Source organism: Opisthocomus hoazin, chromosome 11 (assembly GCF_030867145.1).
Source record: "Opisthocomus hoazin isolate bOpiHoa1 chromosome 11, bOpiHoa1.hap1, whole genome shotgun sequence".
Classification (NCBI taxonomy): Eukaryota; Metazoa; Chordata; class Aves; order Opisthocomiformes; family Opisthocomidae; genus Opisthocomus; species Opisthocomus hoazin.
Genome location: NC_134424.1, coordinates 21,890,160 through 21,909,134, shown reverse-complemented (window position 1 = coordinate 21,909,134; position 18,975 = coordinate 21,890,160). Strand labels below are relative to the sequence as shown.

The window sequence follows — 18,975 nt, the reverse complement described above, 5'->3', positions numbered from 1 at the left end:
AATTTTAATGACTGTCACGGTCCTTTGACGTAAGCCCAACCAAACAAAACCCCCCTCAACGTATGAAAGTGATGAAAGGGATCTCTAGCCCGAGTCGGGAACTGGTTTCCGTGCACTTCATAGCAACAAGCAAACCACCGTACCTTGTTTACATCCAAATAGTCTAACTTTGGCACTTCGGCTGGCTCTTGTTCCTCGCTGCTGCCTTCGTCGATGTCACTGTCCTCGTCCTGCGTGGAGTCTCTCTTGGGCTCCGCAGAGGAAGGTTTGGTGCCCTTTTTGTCAGGTTCCATCTCTCCTGGGTTCCCAGCCACGCTGGGCTTCTTTTGCTCCGCACCGTCTTCGCTGGGGAAAGCTTCCCCTGCCACGCTACAAGAGGGACTGTCGATGCCACTGTCTCTGTTGGGAATTTTACCGTTCCCGTTCAGTTCCGCGGTGGAGTCTTTATTGCCGAGCTCTCCAGAGGGCTCTTTGCTCACAGTCACAGCAGTACAGTCTTCATGGCTTTTGTTATCGCCTATGCTCAGCTCTTTAATTTTCATTATGTCTGTGCTCGACAGATCCGCGCTGCACGGTGTGTCTGGCTCATTTTCATCCGGCTCACTTTTTTCATTCGGGGAAGAGCCGCTGGAAGCCACCGTGTCACAGTCACACGAGCTCGGTTGTTTGGCTGAGTCCAGGCCAGGTTCCATCTTAAGAGCTAAATTGAGCTGGTTTCTTTGAAGAATATGTACAGGTTGCCTGCGGGTGAAGAGAACGCACTGCAGTCATTCATATGAACACTCGGAGGTTTCAGAAGTGCCCCGCAAGAGAGAGGGCCTGATTATCATTTGATTCGAGCTGTGTTTCTCGCACCCCCCTTACAACCCTAGGAGGCAAGCGTGTGCACGTTGCTCTAACAACGTTCACCCAGCAGTTTCAGATAAAACCACACCACCCCCAGCCATAAGTTCCACCGAAATGGCACCACTAGAACCACGGGCCTTTAGTACTCCCCACGCTGCCCTGAAGAACAGCCTGGTTTGAAGGTCTGGGGAGGGAGGAATCATCTTTCCTAAGAAGCGTTTGGTTGTGAGTCCGTTTAAACAGGAACTCGCGTTCTTCAACAGAACAAAGCCTTTGGGCAGGTACTGTCTGCCAGAGAGAGGACGTTTGTGAAGCACGAGGAGGCACCACTGGTTTTTTTGTGAAGGACACCTTACCAGATTCACCCAGGTGACTGTACACTGCTGGGCCCAGTACGGTGTCTCTGTCTCCATCTCCCTCTCTACAAAAACAATCACTTAGCTCCATCAGGCAGACTGGGGCTTCAGAGAGAGTTTTCACGTGTTTTTAAAATGAGTTGGGTTTACAGCAGGATACATATATATTATCCTATTTAATATCTCTTATACATAAAGTTTCAGAGGGAACGCTGCTCTCCATGACATTGTTTCCCAGTACACAGCGATTTAACTCTCCCCTGCCTCCAGGGAGCAAGCTAATGGTACACTTGACATTTACTGAATCCGAGACAGAAAACTCGATTCTTTTCTATCACAATAATCAAGTTCTTATAAAGCAAAAACCAGTCCCAACATCAAGTCAACTTGCTGCAAGCAGACTCCAGGCTACTTGCTTCTGGTAGAACACTTACCAAATTCAGCAGGTCTTCAGCTCCTTAAGCACAACTGTATGTTACGAACTAAAAGTTGCTGAAATACATGCTTTTATTTAACAGAAAATCATTGCATAGTCAGTTATGTTTTGCACTTCTAGCAGAAAAAATCCCAAGAGGAGTTTCTACGTAATAATTTACAATTGTTTTCTTCTGTTATATCCTAAGTTAAAAACTCAGAAAAGCGAGATTAGAGCAGATCTTGCCAAGCCATATTTACCTAATACTTTCAAATTTCTCAATGAGTGTGTTGACTCCCGCTGATATTGGTATTTCTTCCTCCCCAGGTGCCAAGCTCCTCGACGACTTGGGATCCGCTGGCAAAGGCCGAGAAGGTGCAGGAGGAATTCTTTCCTGCCCAGGTTTGAGATGGACAGGCTTAGGAGGTACTAATAAAAGAGAGGGGAAAAAACGGGAGGATAAATCTCCATCTTCTTTATCCTAAACTAGGAACAAAATCCAAACGCTCAACGCAGAACGAGGGGCATCCATTCTTTCACCATCCTTTACAAACTGCACAGGTACAGTCCCAAAGTATTTCTTACACCAAAGCAATCAGCTGTATGCTAAAGAAAAATGACGGGCTTCTATTTTGTACTTCTACAGCCGTACCAGACGTGTTAACGAACCCAGCGGCTCGCAAAACTTTACCGCTTCCTCGTTACCAAACAGGATGCACAGCTCACACTTCGTTTTTGCAAATGTGCTCACCAGCTCAATCACACTAACGAGTTTCCCCTCACATGATTTTTCAAAACTCAGGCACTCGGTTGAGCCTCTTCTACTGTGCAAAAAGGGAAAAGAAAAAAAACCCAACCCATAACAAACCACCATGGATTTCAGTGCCTGCTGTCTGCTTGGTCAAAAACGCCACAGGCAGAACATAATAGCTTTTCTTCCTTTCGTTCTCCCTCCCCCACCAGTTCTGTGGTGTAGTCTTCACAAATTTCCTTCCTCTTTTGGTTCTACATTGAGTTCTATACTATATAAATAGTTGTAAGAACATCTATGTTCTGCTTAAGCATTCACTAGGAGGTGAAGGTACAAAGTCTAATATAGTATTTAAAAAAAACAGAATATAATTTAAATGCAATGTAATTTAAAAAAAAAATACTCAGACCTTATATTGTGATTGCAGAGTAAATGGTTTTGGAAATACGCAAGCAGTAACCCATGGCAACAGGTTCACGTGCTGTTGTAGTTTCATACAGTGAAAGCAAGCTCACACAGGCAGACCTGACACTAGAAGGTAGGAAAACCGACTGCGCGACTGCTCCCGAAGCGCACGCTACTCGAAGTGGCACCGCGAGCATCCCCTCCTGTCCAGACTTTCCAAACAGCTAACGTATCAAATGAGGAAATGTGTTTTAATAAACAACATTTTCAAGAACAATTTACTTCCAGCGCTTCCAATTTTTAAGCGGTCCATCTGGCACATCAGCATCACGTGATTAACGTTGTAATGGAGCTCTAATTAGCAACAGAATGTAATTTCAGGGTTACTTTCTTTAGGAGGCTGAACGGAGGCACACGCACGCAAACAGCCAGCTCCCGTCCCCGTCCTGCAGCAGGCTCGGCATCGGCTCTGCGCCCCACACCAGCCCGGACGCCCGCCCTGCGCCAGCCGACGGGGAGCCGCTGTGGGCGGCCGTCCTCCGAGCCCAGCGAGGACGGACCCTTAGAGAGCTTCCGAGCTCCGAGTACAGGGCCGATTTTCAGCTGCCTGCATAACGAAGTTTCTTTCAGCACTGCCGCGGTTCAAGCCGGCAGCCAGTAACTCCGCACCAGACAGCCGCTCGCTCAGCCCCGCTTCCCCTCCGCGGGATGGGGAGGAGAAACGGACAGAAGGGAAAACTCATGGGCTGAGATAAAGACAGTTTAATATGGCAACAAAGGAAATACCAGTACTACTAATACTACTAACAGTCATGATAATAACGAATATGAAAATGAAACTATATACAATACTATTTTTCTCACCACCCGATGACCGATTCGCAGCCCAAAAAAAATGTTTGAACTCCTGGCCAAGAGAGGATTCAATCTCCTGGGAAAAAAACATAACAAAAAAAGCCGATAGCTTTCTCCCAGTATGGAATACATCCACTGGCCAGCTGGGCCATGCTCCCTCCCAGCTCCCGCACACCTGCTCATTAACTGAAGAAACCAGAAAAAGTCCTTGATTCATAGCAACAGTGGAAAACACCAGTGTTAGCAACATTCTTCTCGTACTAAATCCAAAACAGGAGCTGCTGAGAGGAAAATTAACTCTATCCCAGCTGAAATCAGGGCAAGCACCAAAGAATAAAATCATATCTTCTAAGGATTTGAGCTTTAATGGGACTCTTCCTATACAAGGACTGATTTGTCCAGTCTCCAAACAGATCTGGAATTCCTGTCTTCAAATAAAGGTGCTATGCTTCAATTTTGAAAATGCCACTACAAAACCTATCTTACACAGGAATAACAGGTAGCAGGAAAAGAAAATCACCTTGCTTACAAATGGGATGACGAAGCCCTCCATTTTGTTCCCCAGGTTTTCACTCGCACACGGTGTGCTCAGTGAGTGCCCAGCCACACTCCTACTCTTAAAAAAAAACCAACCTAAAAAATGGATCCACGCAGCCATCTGGCTCCTCCGGCCAGAAAAGGCCAGCTCCGGGCTCTTCACCGAACGCAGCAGGCAGACGGGCCAGAGCCCACCCCGCAGCCCCTGCCAGGCCCGTCACAGTGTCACACTGCGCAGTTCGCTGCCCGAGCCTTGGCACCACCAGCAACGGGTGCCACCGCTGCCCACATCAGCATTTCACTGCCTTCCCGTCCCCAGGCTCCACCTGAATCACCTGAGACAACACACTCTGCACTGGCCAAAAAAATGGAAGGAGGAAAACACTTCTGTTAGTTCTGAAATTTTATTTACCAATATAATTTTGACAAAAGGAGACACCAGCTTGGAGGCAAAGCCGCTGACCTCATCGTGAAGCTCTACTCGTGACACAAAAAGCCGACATTCAGAACTCACCAGGACGCACCGTTACGTATCACAACGCAGACTTCTAGACCCAAAACCATTTCAGACTTCTACAAAAGAGCAAACGACAGCTCTGCGCATCGAAAGCAAACCACGCTAGATGAGCTCATCTCTACGCGTGCCACCTCCGTCAGCGCTAAACGAACGGCCAGCCCCGGGACAAAGCAGGGGCTGCTTTTAGGTAGGGAGGCAGGACTCCATGTGGGAGCCCAAGGAGAACCCTGCCCACGCTCCGAAGCCACCTTCCACGAGTCCCGGCCCACGCAGGAACCCATGCTGGCACGTTCTCGCCCCAAGTCCCAGCCACAAAGCAGCACGACCTTGGCCGTGGCTTCCAGCGCCTGTCCTGTGCGTAGACGAGAAACCGGTGGAGAAAAGCCAGCAAGCCAGCGCATGGAAGAGATTTTAGCACACCAGGGAGCACGTCTCTGGTGGCACCTGAGGGCTGGAGCCACGTGCTGGAATGGCATTGCCCCGGTCCTCCTCCTCCTGAAGCCTTCACACAGCAGCCCATGGCTCTCTGGAGGAGGCAGAAACCAGGACACAAAATCTTTGTGGGAGAAGGAACAAGCAAAATCAGCGGCAGCAGGGGGACAGAATTAGAAAAGAGAAAAGCAAAGTTAAATATGTGGGAGAAGGTACAGTCCAGGCTTGGCCCTGGGTCTGCAGAACAGCGGGGAACAAGGACCCTCCCTCACTGCCAAGAGGAACATCTCGGCCCTCGCGTGCTCTCCCACGAGTGCCTCCCCCACCGCAAGGCAAGCAGTCACACACATTTCTTAGCGACTTGATGGCAGCATTCCCATCCGTCATCCCAGCGGCAGTGGGTCCTGACTTGCTGGGAGGACATAATAAAGAGAAATTCAAACGGTGTGAGTTGCACCTGTGGATTTACTTACTGCAGTTAAGGTCCCTTGGCAAGAACAGACCTCAAAAACTACACACAATAAAGCAGTTTACGAAGGGTTATCCCCTGGGAAGTGAATACATGCAAAAAAAGGAGTAACTGACCCACCAGCACAGCCTTGGGTGGGGGTAGAGGGCTGCTCCCAGAGCCTCGGGTGGCGATGCCAGCACATCCCACCCAGCAAATCAACGACAAACAGGCCTTCGTGAGGCATCCGTGCAGCTCAAGGGAGAAAGCCCTGGGAAGAAAGGTTCTCGCATAAAAATACCAACAAAAAACTGAGGAAACACTTAGCCTGCTGCAAGGAAAGGCATCACACTGTCACAGCTTCTAGTCTTGGACACAGCCATCAAGAGGAAGCAAGGATGATTTACAGGAAAAAAGTCAACGTTATTACATTCAATTTAATAAAAACAGTTTTGGGTTTTCTTTTGTTTGTTTTTTTTTTTTACTATTTCGTTTTCCTGGATAGGCATGAAGCGTTTTCCTTTTTTTACTGGGTATACAACCCACCCAGTAACAGGAGATCAACGAACCATTCAGGCGAAAAAAGCCATTTCAAATTTACAAAGCCAATAAAAGAGGAAAAAAACTGCAGCACCTTCCCTTCCTCGCAAAGTATCGTACATATTGTTCTCTACTATCACATGCAAGCTAACTGCAGGTACTTTTAAAAAGTATTTTTACTATAAGGAAGTGAGATAATAAAATCATTATTTAAAATTTATGACAAAGAAGTGTCTCTCGGGAAGATGACTGACACATCCGTGCCCAAGACCTGTCACGCTGCTCTGCAGCTCTGGCTAACGTGGCTCAGCCCGAGGCAACGTTAGGTGGTCTGATTTTCGAGCACCGGGTACTACACAACTGTCTCTCAGGGGAATGTTCATTGGGACTCCTGTTTCTTCTTGGACTACTTTTACAGTGACATCAAGCAGTCCAACAAACTGAGCTCTGTCAAAAAAAGCATTAGCAAGAGTAACTAGTCAAGAAAGCGTTTTACCTGTGGGCGTCTACCTCACCTCACTAACAGAATTCCATCCTTTTCAGAGCACTAACCAGCCAGTTAGATACACTGACTTCTTCGGTTCTGAGCTTCTGACTGTCATGGGAGAGAGAGCTGGGATGCGTGTGAGCGGCACAAAGCAGCAGCAGTACCTGTCTCAGCGATGGAAATCGATTGTACTAATCTACTTGGGTAACTTTTAAGCATGATTTGAATTAAGCTAAGTAGGCTGCCTCCAACTTTTCTGAAATACTTACCTATAAAAAACAGGTTATGTCCTCAGTAATTGGAAATCAGTGCAGTCAGCACAACAGCAAAGGATCTACACCAGCTGAATTCATTTCATTTCTTACTGAACAGACACTTCTGCTATTCCTTTTTATTGTCAGTATTAACAACATCCATGGAGCACTCACTAATTAAACCTGGACAACCAAGACCTCAAGGTGAAAGCTCCATAAATACACAGACCCATGAGATGTTTGCCGTGTGAACTAGTATACTAATTTAACATTTAAGGTCTGCTCCCAGAATCAGAAAATACAATGCTTTCTTTGTAGTTGTTTAAGGCTGAATGCGTATCAGAAAATTGCTTTCATGTAAGCATTTGAATTGGGAGGGGGTGGTGGTGCTGAGGTTCAGCTTGTACAACACACCTTAACGGTGACCAAAATATCTCTTCTCTTTTTCTCACATGACAATGACTGTCTATCACATGGACGTGCTTCTTCAAAAAGTTTTGGTTTATGAACTTAGTACCTTCTTCGGGCTCACCCTCCTCTGTCCCAAATGCCTCTCAAACTATACGCTTTCTGCATCTGCAACTGCCTTAAGGCAAGCACCCATTACATACTATATTTCAACCAATTCCACAAAGCAGGGGGTGGTGGCAGTGGAGGCACTTGATGAATTGACATTACAAAGAGAGACCATCCATCATTTCGCTGATGGAGAAACAATTTATCCTCTTTCAAGAAATTTACCGCAGTCTTTTTTTAGCATTCAGAGGTTTCAGGGAAGAAAAGGCTGGGGAGACCAGAAGACCTGTCTGGAAACCAGCCTGGAGCATGCTTCTTCCTGGCTTCTCTTCCACCGTCCTTGGGGATTGCCACTTGACTACGAGGCGGCTCTGTGGAATTACCACAACCCATATGCCACCCTCACATGTGACTGCTTTAACTTCTATTTCTCATTTTTAAAATACATTCGTTCCATTTAGGCATTTCCTGTTGCTACGCATAGTTCTTACAATAAATGGAAACCAGACCAGGTTTAAACAATAAGCTATTCTTACCTAAGTACTTTTTTAAAAAAAAAAACTAATAAAGAATGAAAACAATATTGCTAAATTAAACTTACACTTCACAGCTGCATGAGGTACAACAGCAGCACAGGAAACATGAACTGACAAGTTAAGTAATCTGTTGTTCCTCAGTCAATAACTTCTTGAAGGCTTCCCTAAGCAGTTATCCAGCACGGGAAAAAAATGAAGATAATCAAACTCTGCCAGCTGTACTTGAACTTTCGAACATAAAAATAACTACTTTAGTGCGACCTAAAATGAAAGCAATTAATTTAAAAATACTAGACTTCACGTGCAATCGAAGCTTGTGCAACTGCTCGCAGGACAAAGCCACTTGCCTTGGGGTTTCTGCAGAGGATGCATTTTGCCCAGCGGAGTTTTGGTTTTGGGCTTCCTTCCAGTCTGATGGATACATTGCGCCGGGCTGACGTGCTGCAGTTCCCCACATGCTTCCAACGCTGGATTTGAGTCAATGTGACATTTGATTTGAAAAGGAGAACAAGGGCAACCTGAGGGAGAACGGGAAAAAAAAGTCAGTACTTATTTCCTTCTATTAATCCAGAAGAAAACTTGTGCTACTTCCAGTGGCACATCACTCATCCAAGTTCCTGAGGAAAGGGAGGGGGCAGAAGAGAGGGGAGCCACTCGCACATCAGTAACCAATGGTTATTACAACCAACATATCCAGCCTTAACAGACATGTCAAACTAGCTGAACCGATAAAGACAGATGGAATTTCAGTAATCCCACCTTTAATTAATTAATTACGTCTTTACTGTGGACACCCAAAATAGAAGAGTCAATGTAAAAGACAAAAACCACTTCAAAATAATTTCTCCAAACAGAAATACAAGTGCTCCAGAATACAACATCACGTTATTTGGTAAAATACACCTCAGTTCTGGTGAATTGTAAATGTGTCCTGCTTGGGGGGGGATGGTAGAAGCGCCATTCCTTCAGGAGATTTCACCATTCAAGCTGCATTTTACCACTACTTATTATTCCATCTTACATAAAATATTAACATAGCCTCAATAGGCTCCAGTATAGAAGATACCATTAAGATATGATCCAGTGGGAAAACAGAGAAGGAAGTGATTAATCCATCTGTTTGTCTTTTAATTTAACATTCTTCATTCGTTTCTGTGGGCACTGCAGGAATCAACCCCTACATCCACTTTCAGGTAGTGGATAGCGCATTTTCTGATCTGGTTTTTTTTTTGACTTGCGGCAAGCCTCCAGCTCATGCCAGCTTTACTAGTGTGTCATGTGAAGGTAAAAAAAAATATTTAAACAGGACCGTGGTTTAAAATTGCCGCATACGAACACATAAATATACTCACTTCCGGCAGTACTGAGAAGCAGAAAATGTCTGAAATGCAGTAATTTGAATGCTAATCCATAACAAAAATGGAAAAGAAAACATGACCAACATTCTTTCCATATTCCCCTTTTGGAGTGGACCGGCTGCAATTGCCAGCGTTTCACTGGAGCGAGAGGTGACCTGCATCGTGGAGCAAGGATTCATCTAAACGTGAAAAAGCAACCTTTGCCTTCACGTGATGTGTTCACAAACACGGCACCAGCTTCACAAACGCAGCCTGGTGACACTCGTAGCCCTCTGACTACTGAGTCTTCAACTCCGCCGTTTCACGGCATCGCTGGTCTCGGCCAGATTTACAGTAAGACCAACAAACTGAAATGACAAGCACCTCCATCCACATCCACTAAATTATCCTGGGTTTATACTAATGGTATTAGATCAGGGTGTGACCTTTTGAATAAAGACTTTGAAATCTGAGCCGTACAGACTGCTTGGGAAGATGAGCTGAGAGCTGGCCTCCAAATGCAGAAACGCGCACAGCAATACAGGTTGGGGGATTTTTTTAAAATAAGCATAAAATATTGAAGTCAGTTTTGCTGACAACAATAGATTCAGATGGCACAACTCTATTTACTGATCTCTGCCACCCAAACACAGCCCCTGAATTCCGCGGTGTGGCTGCCAGTTGCTGCTGCTGAAGCTTCATTAGCATTTCTACCACAAAATCTGCTTTTCAGCAGATTTGAGACTAGCTATTAAAACATCCTTCCAGCTGAAACCAGGAATTGGTAAGTGCTAGGTTTTATTCAAATATAACACAGTGAAAGCAGAGTGGATTCTTCGAGCAGATTAACAGATTATTGCCAACACACCATCACAGACAGAGCTCACGCAGCCGCCTCGGCTCAGGGCACCGAGAGCTCCCCGGGACAGCGACGGCAGCGCCGCGACGGGCCCGCTTTGCAGGGAAAGGACTCCGACTGCTTCCTTATGAACAGCAGCTTAGCACAGCAAGAAATTAAAATAGCACACAAGGGAAAAGCTCAAATTCAAGAAAATAAACAGGGCAGCATCCAGAAGACAGAGCTCAGCATTTCAGCAGGTATTCGTCAGTGCCCGTGGTGGGAAGGCAACGCAGCGATGTTGCATTTTCCCAAAAATCACTTTAACTATGCAATTCTCAGCAGACAAATCTCTGTACCGACAAGAGCTCTAGAAGGGATCAGCAGACCCCTCTAGCTGTGCTCTAACCGCGCTGCATCATTCGATCACAGAGGCACGGCACCGGCCTCGTCCCTGGCGAGATGCTGGACGTGACACCACAGTCCCCACCGTGGCTGAAGGAGGAGAGCCACGGCTACTCCCGCCCTTGGGTACCGCACCCCTGGGGTGTCCTTGGCTGGGCATTCTCTGTGGAGCCCAGCTGCCCCTGCGCCGACCTGGGGTAAGGGTCCGGCTGCCCCAAGCACCCCCGGTTCCTCTTCAACCACTGCCGCAAAAATCACAGAATCACAGAATGGTCGGGGTTGGCAGGGACCTCTGTGGGTCATCTAGTCCAACCCACTGCTGAAGCAGGGTCACCTACAGCAGGCTGCAGAGGAAAAAGGGACTGTCCCGTTCGCATCGTTATGTAAAGGTTTAAAAGGAGCTAAATCCCAATTCTTTTTTCTTTCCTACTGAGATTCACCGCTGTGAAAGCAGGTCTGACCACCTTTCTTTCGCACTGATAAACGTAAGGGCTAGTGGCAACTTGCTTGCTTTCAAGTGTGTGGCACCACCAGGCACTTCTGTCTAGGCTAAAAGCTCTTACCACCTGCTTACATTCATGAAAAGTAGGGTGCTTTGATCCTTATTTTATAAACCCACATATAAATTTTTCTCTTCTACTGCATAATCCTGTCAAACAATCAAGGCACAAGCTCCTCCATTGGTAATTACCCAACACACGTGTCCACCTTGTCCAAAAGAAGCTCTGAACTTGGCTCTGAATGCTCTACAACTTGTGCCGAGAGGCATTTGCAGAGTAAATACTTAGGAAAGCCTTATGCTGCTTCCCATTAAACAAGACCTGGTATTTAAAAAAAAAAAAATAATCCACTGTCCTCTACAAATACAGTATTTTATAGCATCTTGTCTATTGCATACATAGGTTAGTGCTGAAAATGTATCACTGTTCACCTCCTGCCCACGCTTAACCCATGCATTTATTGATGGTACGTCTGAAGAGCAACTGGGCACAACGCCGAAAATAAAACTGGTAACTAGCTGGAAAGAAGAGGAACTCTGAAAGCCAAAAGCATCTTAAACACCAAATGTAGTGCTGGCCCTAAATCAAGAAAAATATGCACGGGTGAAACCACAGAAGTGGCTTTCATTCTTTTTTATTTAATTGAAGCCAAGGTGGTTCTCTCTATTCATCTCTGATGTGGCCCCTAAGGGCTGCTTTTCGCACACAAGACAAAAATCCACTTTCCCTACGTATTTTTTCAAGTGCTATAAAATGATCTGTGAAAACAACATTTACTGGATTGTTTCACATGGGACTTTCTGAAAGTAAAACCCACCGTCTGCCGAGCGTGCTCCAGGGAACGGAGAACGAGAGGGACACCACGCACAAGACCCAGGCGTGGCCCGGGTCACCACTGCCACAACGCCCGTGGCTCTGCCCGACGCTTCCGGCGGGACCCCCACACCCCACGCAGCAACCGCCTCCTCTCCGCTCTCCGGACCCGCGCTGGACGGTGCAAACCCTCCCGAGACCGCACTTCCACGCGTGCAGAACTCCGCTGCAGGACTCGGCTCTGCCCCGCGGTCCTTGCGCCTCCAGCGTATTTGAGCTCCAGCACCTCACAGCCTGTTGTACTTCTACTCACAGGAACAACGCTGCCGACAATTTCTCTGTTCAAAGCCAATCCAAGCAGAAAAGGACAAAGATGATGCTTTCCAGAGATCATTTTTTGCATTATATTAATAAAAGAATATGTATTTAAGGCTCCTACAGAGGTAAAACTTAAACGAAACTTCTGAAAATGCCTGAGACAATGTACAATTTATATTTTCAGTAAAATGGAAAGATAACTTCTGACAGAATCCAACGCCACCAGGAAACTCCTTCGTGGCATGGAGGACCTTCTCAAGTCTCTCCCCTTATCCTCACTAAGCTGTCTGCACTGTATTTTTGAAAAATTTCTCTTAGATGCTGTGGCAAACTCGAAGGCTATGATATATTTTTCTATCAGACTAAGACAAAATCTAAGGATTTTGGGTGCTCCACGGAGTGGAGCAGTGAAGAGACCAGCTGAACGCAGAGGCTGAACCCCAGATCTCAGGCCGTTCTCCCAGCGCCCCAGCCAGATTCAGAGCTTGCGCTTGGCACCTCGCTCCCAGCCAGCAGCGTTTCAAAAATAACCCCAGTTTAAAATCAAAAATGTCTTGGAGGCCTGCGCTAGACAGCAGCAAGAACCAGAAACGCGACGACAAGCTACTGGTGTGGCACATCCTACGGGTGTGGATCCCCAGCAGGACTTCTCCCCCAGCCCTCTTTCAGAGGAAGCGGTTTTGCAGTGTTCCACTGGAACGAAGCCAGCCCACACCTGGCCAGGCACTCCGCCTCCCGCACCCCCGAGGCACGGCGACCGTGCGAGGAGGAACAGGGACGACCAACGCTGGACTAACAGCAAGCGGCTCTACAGACGAGACACGCTGGAAAGGCACCGACAAACACCCCCTACTTCAGAAGTCTGCTTGCGCCGGGAATTAGCACCACTGGGGGATTTCGCCATCCATCCCGAACGAGGAGCGCGGCTTCGGGTGCCTGGTCAGGGGAGGCTTCGCCCAGGGGCCTGTGCCTGGGACCCCCAGGAGCTTCTCCTCGGGGCAGCCTTCCCTGCCACCTCCAGGGAAGAGAGAACGGTCTCGGTGACCACTGGAAGGGCCTTCCTACTCCTGCCATCACTGCTGTCGCCCACAAGTTGAACAAGCTCTGGGAGCCTCCAGTTTCCTCATTCTTTGCTGATTTGGGCTCTCTGCAACACCAGTGAAGTCAGCAGCTTCAACAGGCAACTTAGCGTAACGTGACCCATCAGGTCCAACTCTAAGCGTGGGAAGAAGAGTGTGGCCAGCAGGTCGAGGGAGGTTCTCCTCCACCTCTACTCTGCCCTGGTGAGGCCCCATCTGGAGTACTCTGTCCAGTTCTGGGCTCCCCAGTTCAAGAAAGATGAGGAGCTACTGGAGAGAGTCCAGCGCAGGGCTACGAAGATGAGGAGGGGACTGGAGCATCTCTCCTACGAGGAGAGGCTGAGGGAGCTGGGCTTGTTCAGCCTGGAGAAGAGAAGGCTGAGAGGGGATCTTAGAAATGCTTATAAATATCTGAAGGGTGGGTGTCAGGAGGATGGGGCCAAGCTCTTTTCAGTGGTGCCCAGCGACAGGACAAGGGGCAATGGGCACAAACTGAAGCACAGGAAGCTCCAGCTGAACACAAGGAAGAACTTCTTCCCTCTGAGGGTGATGGAGCCCTGGCCCAGGCTGCCCAGGGAGGCTGTGGAGTCTCCTTCTCTGGAGACATTCCAGACCCGCCTGGACGCGGTGCTGTGCAGCCTGCTGTGGGTGACCCTGCTTCGGCAGGGGGCTGGGCTGGGTGACCCACAGAGGTCCCTTCCAGCCCCGAACATTCTGTGACGCTGTGAAGACCCTACAATTCTCTAATCTTTCTTTAAGCATCTAAAAGTGAAACTATTCCAGATGGCAACTGGCTGTTGCATCCAGAAATGCATCCGGCCATGGTGTCTCCATTTCTAATGCTGTTTCATAATATGCATCACGCACATCAAATTGATAAGCAACCACCACCAGTCTGATTAAAAACCCGTATGCAGGAGAATGCACAAAGATACATGAACTAGAATTTACAGGAGAGACATTTCTGCCGCTAACAGGAGTCTGGACACCTAAACATGTGCCCCGAACTGACGAGATTTTAAGATAACCGCAAGGAAACCCTCAGCTGCTAACATGCAGAGCTATTTCGAAAGCTATTCCTTGCCCAGCCTGCACAACAGACATCTTAACAGGAACCGAGCTCGTCCCAAAGTCTGGCTACGGACTGAGCACGCACCATGCACCTCCAGCCTCCGGTAACAGGGTTCATTACGCCCAGTGCAAGCACCCCCGTGTTCCCAACGGAAACATCCACTTGGGCGTCCCCTAACCCTGTCACTGACAGTGAAGTTCTCTCTCTTCATTCCTTCCTCCTTATCAAAGCCTTTCAGGCAGTAGAGGCTGCTCTTAAGGCAGAAACCTACTGCTAGAAAGCAAAGAGCTTCAAGGGCAGAGCTGATCTATGTATATGAACAAAAAACCCCACCTGCTAAGAGGAAGTCCGGCACAAATTAAAGGTGCTGATGATGTCTTCCTTGTGTCAGCAGGAATCTGGCGAGTGGTATCATGCTCTGCCCTTCATGCTCAGCCCGTGTCACAGACACAGCTCGGCACAGACGTCTCTAAAGAAGCCACAGCACTCACTACGCTGTCGGAGAACCCGGTGTCGAGAGCCTCACCTGCCACGCACCGCAACGACATTTATTTCATGGTGTCGGCTCTAGTAACAGCACAACGTTATCCTGCCTGCTGCAATCAGGTACAAAGCGCCCAACACCGTCCGCAGAGCGCTCCACGACCAGCAGCTCCAGAGCCCGTGCTCTCCTCCGCTCTCCAACTCCACGCGTCGCCCCGCACTAGACCCGCTCCTGGCCCTCCCCTGCGGAGCGGGAGGGAGCACAGCCTTTCCCACCCTGCCACTGGGCACAGCCTTCTTCTCACTCGTACGCTGATTCCTGAACTCCAGCTTTCTCCCCAACCACACTTACACACTCCCACCTTCCTCCTGCCTGTGGCCCCCAGGAGCCCCTGGCAGGGGGGAAGCAGCGTGCGCTGGGGCTGCACCAAGGCCAGCTCAGTGACACTGACAGCCGTTGTTTCACAGGAGCACCTCGTTTTCTGGCAGCCCAGAACGTCACCCTCAGTACAAACAGTGACAGCAAAGTCCTCACCGTCAGCTTTCAGAAACAGCCAAGAAAACATTATGTTGGAAAGCAAGCGAGAATCTGCCATGGACTGCAATTCTACACCAAAAGAGATGCGGATCACTTACTTGTGCTCAAGCAGAGACCCCCACATTTTTTCTCACTTGCTCAGAATACAGGAGAACCAAAACCAGGGGAGACCAGCTCCTGCTGCGGCTCTGGCTCCATGCCTTAGAACGCCAGGCTCCCAGGGACCGACCCCCCGTCCCGCGTCCCACCGCCAGCGCGGCTGGGTGACTCAGAGAACACAAACGTGGCAAGCGCCAGCCGAGGAGCTTTGCTAAGCAGAACTCACCGGAGACTGCTGCGAGTCGGCAGAAAAACCCTCCTCGGTTTTAAGTTTCACACGCGTCTGAGAAGCAATACGTAGGATGTGGATGGTTCAGAAGCCTGAATCTTTCTGAAGTAGCAAAGAAGTAAAAGCTAGATCTCTTCAAAAAGCTTTCTGCTCAGATACAGCTCAGTCCTAACAGAAGCACTGTCAGCAACAGCAGTGATACGCCACGGAAACGTCAAAGCAATCCCAGTTCTCAGCACTCAAACTCTCCAACCACTTCGCAGCGTCCCTGGGGAACGCAGGGCCCCAGTGCGACCACGCTGCACCTTCCCAGCAGGGCTGCATCGGGGCGTCTAAACCGCTCTCTGCAGGTAAAGGCGCCAGGTCTGCCACGAAACAGCCCGCAGAAGCGGCAAGAAACGCAACCCGGCAGGCACGGGATGGAGCTGGTTAAAAGACTTCCACCAAAAGCCCTGAAAATTTGAGACGCTGCTTCTCCCCCTCCTCCTGCTCCCCCAGCAGAACCCGGCCCCGGGAAGCGGCAGGGGAAGGAACAAACTGTACCATCTCCGAATGACGCGCTCCACTTCAGGGCAGGCGCCGTCCCCGGGAGTCGCAGCGGGGCTGCGGGTCCGCGTCCCGACGAGCAGAGCACAAAGCTTGCAAACCACGCCGAGCCGCTCAGTCTGGGGAGCGCCGCGAGAAATTGGGCAAATCCAGTTTAACGCGCTTACAACAACGCAGAAATACATCAGAAAATAAAGAGGATTTTTGACAGAAAGACCCAAATAGATAAAACAAACAAAAACTGTGCATACAAAGCACAAGAAGGACCAGCGGCTTCCCCAGCCCCACAATGCTGGGATTTGGGGATTTGGTGTACTTTTATCCTGTTCTGACTATTTTTAAATGCCCTAGGTGAGGACGTTTTCTTTAGCAGACATTTCTATAGTGTCCCAACAGGCCACTATTGAACATCACTGCCACAGTGTTCTCCATAAACTTGCATCAAGATTTCCCACCTTTAACCTCCTCAGATTCTTTTAAATCAAGTTTCCTGCATGCTAATCCAAATAATTCAAGGCTGTGCTTTACCGGCACCGGTACACACCGTACAGCTCACCATCTGAATCGCATATTCTTGAGAAATTTGTTTTCAGCTCTGACTTTTTCTGTTCTTCTCGAAACCCGTCCCGCAGGCCGGTCGCTCCGCCGAGCATCGCTCCCCGCAGCGAGCTCCCCGCGCACAGCCGCATCGCACGCTCACGCCGGGGAGCCGCAAACGCAGGCAGCTACACAGCTTTCCCTGAAATTAAGGATGTTTCCTTACCACCGACCACTTCACTACCATCTTCAGAGGGGACTGAGACCTCACTGTGGATTAATAACTCTCTCCAGCACTTCTCTGTTTTTACCTGCGCACTTCATTGCCATCTCTGTATCTCTCGTTACCATCTTGTTTTTATCACCCCCCCCAAAACAACATCTAATCCAGGAGCCTGTGCAACAGAACTCAAACCCTCCTCTGCCTCTGGGACATTTCACACGTGATCACGCAGCCAGGGATCACTCCAGAACTGCTTCAAAGAAATCATTACCGAATTTTAATGATTCTTTTAATCTGATTTAATTTCATTTAAAGAACTGGCTTTTCATCAGCCCTTTCCTGACAACCATAAAGCACACTTCTCGTCCCACTCAACGCTGCTGGGACAGAGCATTACAACAGAGTCCTCATTTTCTGTCCTGTGTGTTTTAAGTTAAAAAATCCTCACCGCCCAGACCCACACTTGTCCAGCAAAAGACACTGCTGGCATTGTTAGTGCCACACAGCAGGCAGGACGGCGGGCGTCAGCGCGGGCTCTCCACCTCCCAGGACGGCTGGCTGCTGCAGCTTGGTCACTCGGGCTTCTCCCTCAGGCATGGCTTAGCTGGCAACTGCTATTAAAAATTGGCTATAAGAGCGATTCTTAAATGTTTGTTCTACATTTATATCTATGTATATAGTTTATATACATTTACATAGTGTACAACAGTCAGGAGAAGATCTCTGAGCGACAGAAATGAGGAGCCTCACACCTAATTCTGTACTACAGCACTACTCAACATAGGTGTGTAAACCAAATTCCTGCTGCAATCTTTGTACGTGTTATGCGACAAGGTAAAGAAAAGGCAGAAACGTGAGCATGAAACGGAAACATCTTAGAAATCCTGCTGCCAGAAAGTCAGTACGGCCAGCCTCACACCGGCACAAGGAAAAAAGCCAGACAAAAACCCAGGCAGGCACTCACTTCCAGTTTCAGGCTTTTTGGGCTGCTCTGAGTACAACCAGCCACCAACCCACCCACAGGCAGCACAAAGCAAGGACTCTTAGAAGACCATTCCGATCTTCCACGCTCCCACCAAAGTGGGAATGGGAATATCTGCTGAGGTGTGACACAGCATCAACTCAACCCGCCACCGACAGAGAAAATTTGAACTGCTTTCCAGGACAAAAAAACCTGAATCTAGCATTAACGGAATGGAAGATTGTTTTTCTCTAGCACAAAAGTGATATTTATTACTCTATTACTATTTTGTAGCAGGCTGCCAAGTCAATTCTCGCTGAAAATAAGGGAAAAAACCAGCAGCTGAACGGGAGCAAGGACCCCTCCTGACCCCAGCAATTCCAAGGGGGCTGTAGGAGTGGAAGTTGTGACCAGAAAAACTACACCAAGAACAGAATAAAAACACGCTCGCTTAACAGGAAAACGAGAAAGAAACCAAAATAAAGCACTACAGAATACGTTCTCCGACAGGACTAACAATAGGCACGTTAACGCCCCGGAACAAAAATATTTTCTTTTCCTGTACGAAAGAGGATGCGGCAGCGCAGCCAGCGATCGCTTACCTTCACCTCCCGAGGTTATCGGCGGCACGAGAAAGGGAAAAGCTGTCGTCTCGTGCCACCAAACCGAGCCCTCTGCCGAGACCCGCAGGGACATGGAGGACGCCCCGCGCGCCGGGCTCGCACCGAAACCTGCCCGCAGCAAGGCACCAGCTGGCCCAGGCGGGAGCCCCGGGCACGGTGCCCAGCCTCACCCCACCTCGTCCCGGGGACGCAGCCCCGAACCGTGCACTGCCACCACCCACGCACCCGATAGATGCCAGTCCCGAGAGCGGAAAAATCCACACGTGATTATCTCTTGGCTGACAAACTCCTAAATGCATTTAATTTAAACTCTGCTGGAGTTTAGGTGGGGGCTGATGGATTTTGGGGGGTTTGGGCGCTTTTTTGAAGCAGTCACGTGTGTTCTCTTCTGTGGCTTATCTCCAGTATTTTAATTTCTAGATCTGTTTTCTGTCCCTGTGCCTGTATCGCTGCCATCTGAGTTACGGCAATGCACTACA

At 48.7% G+C, this 18,975-nt stretch overlaps 1 protein-coding gene across 6 annotated transcripts in view; it reads right to left on the bottom strand.

Moving 5' to 3' along the window:
- FGD3 (FYVE, RhoGEF and PH domain containing 3) overlaps nucleotides 1-18,975 on the bottom strand; it is a 113,714-nt gene that overhangs the window by 45,992 nt on the left and 48,747 nt on the right. For 3 of the 6 annotated variants that reach the window (XR_012765238.1, XM_075432644.1, XM_075432647.1), the window contains exons 1-4: nucleotides 14,784-14,847; nucleotides 8,243-8,413; nucleotides 1,878-2,046; nucleotides 144-741 (exon numbers count right to left, since the gene is read on the bottom strand). Coding sequence is in view for 5 of the 6 variants with exons in the window: in XM_075432644.1 (XP_075288759.1) it covers nucleotides 144-741; nucleotides 1,878-2,046; nucleotides 8,243-8,413; nucleotides 14,784-14,805 (960 nt within the window). In the remaining variant the exon portion in view is untranslated. Of the gene's footprint in view, nucleotides 1-143; nucleotides 742-1,877; nucleotides 2,047-8,242; nucleotides 8,414-14,783; nucleotides 14,848-15,603; nucleotides 15,984-18,975 lie in introns of those variants that run through there. The other 3 variants (XM_075432645.1, XM_075432649.1, XM_075432648.1) reach the window with 2 other exon arrangements.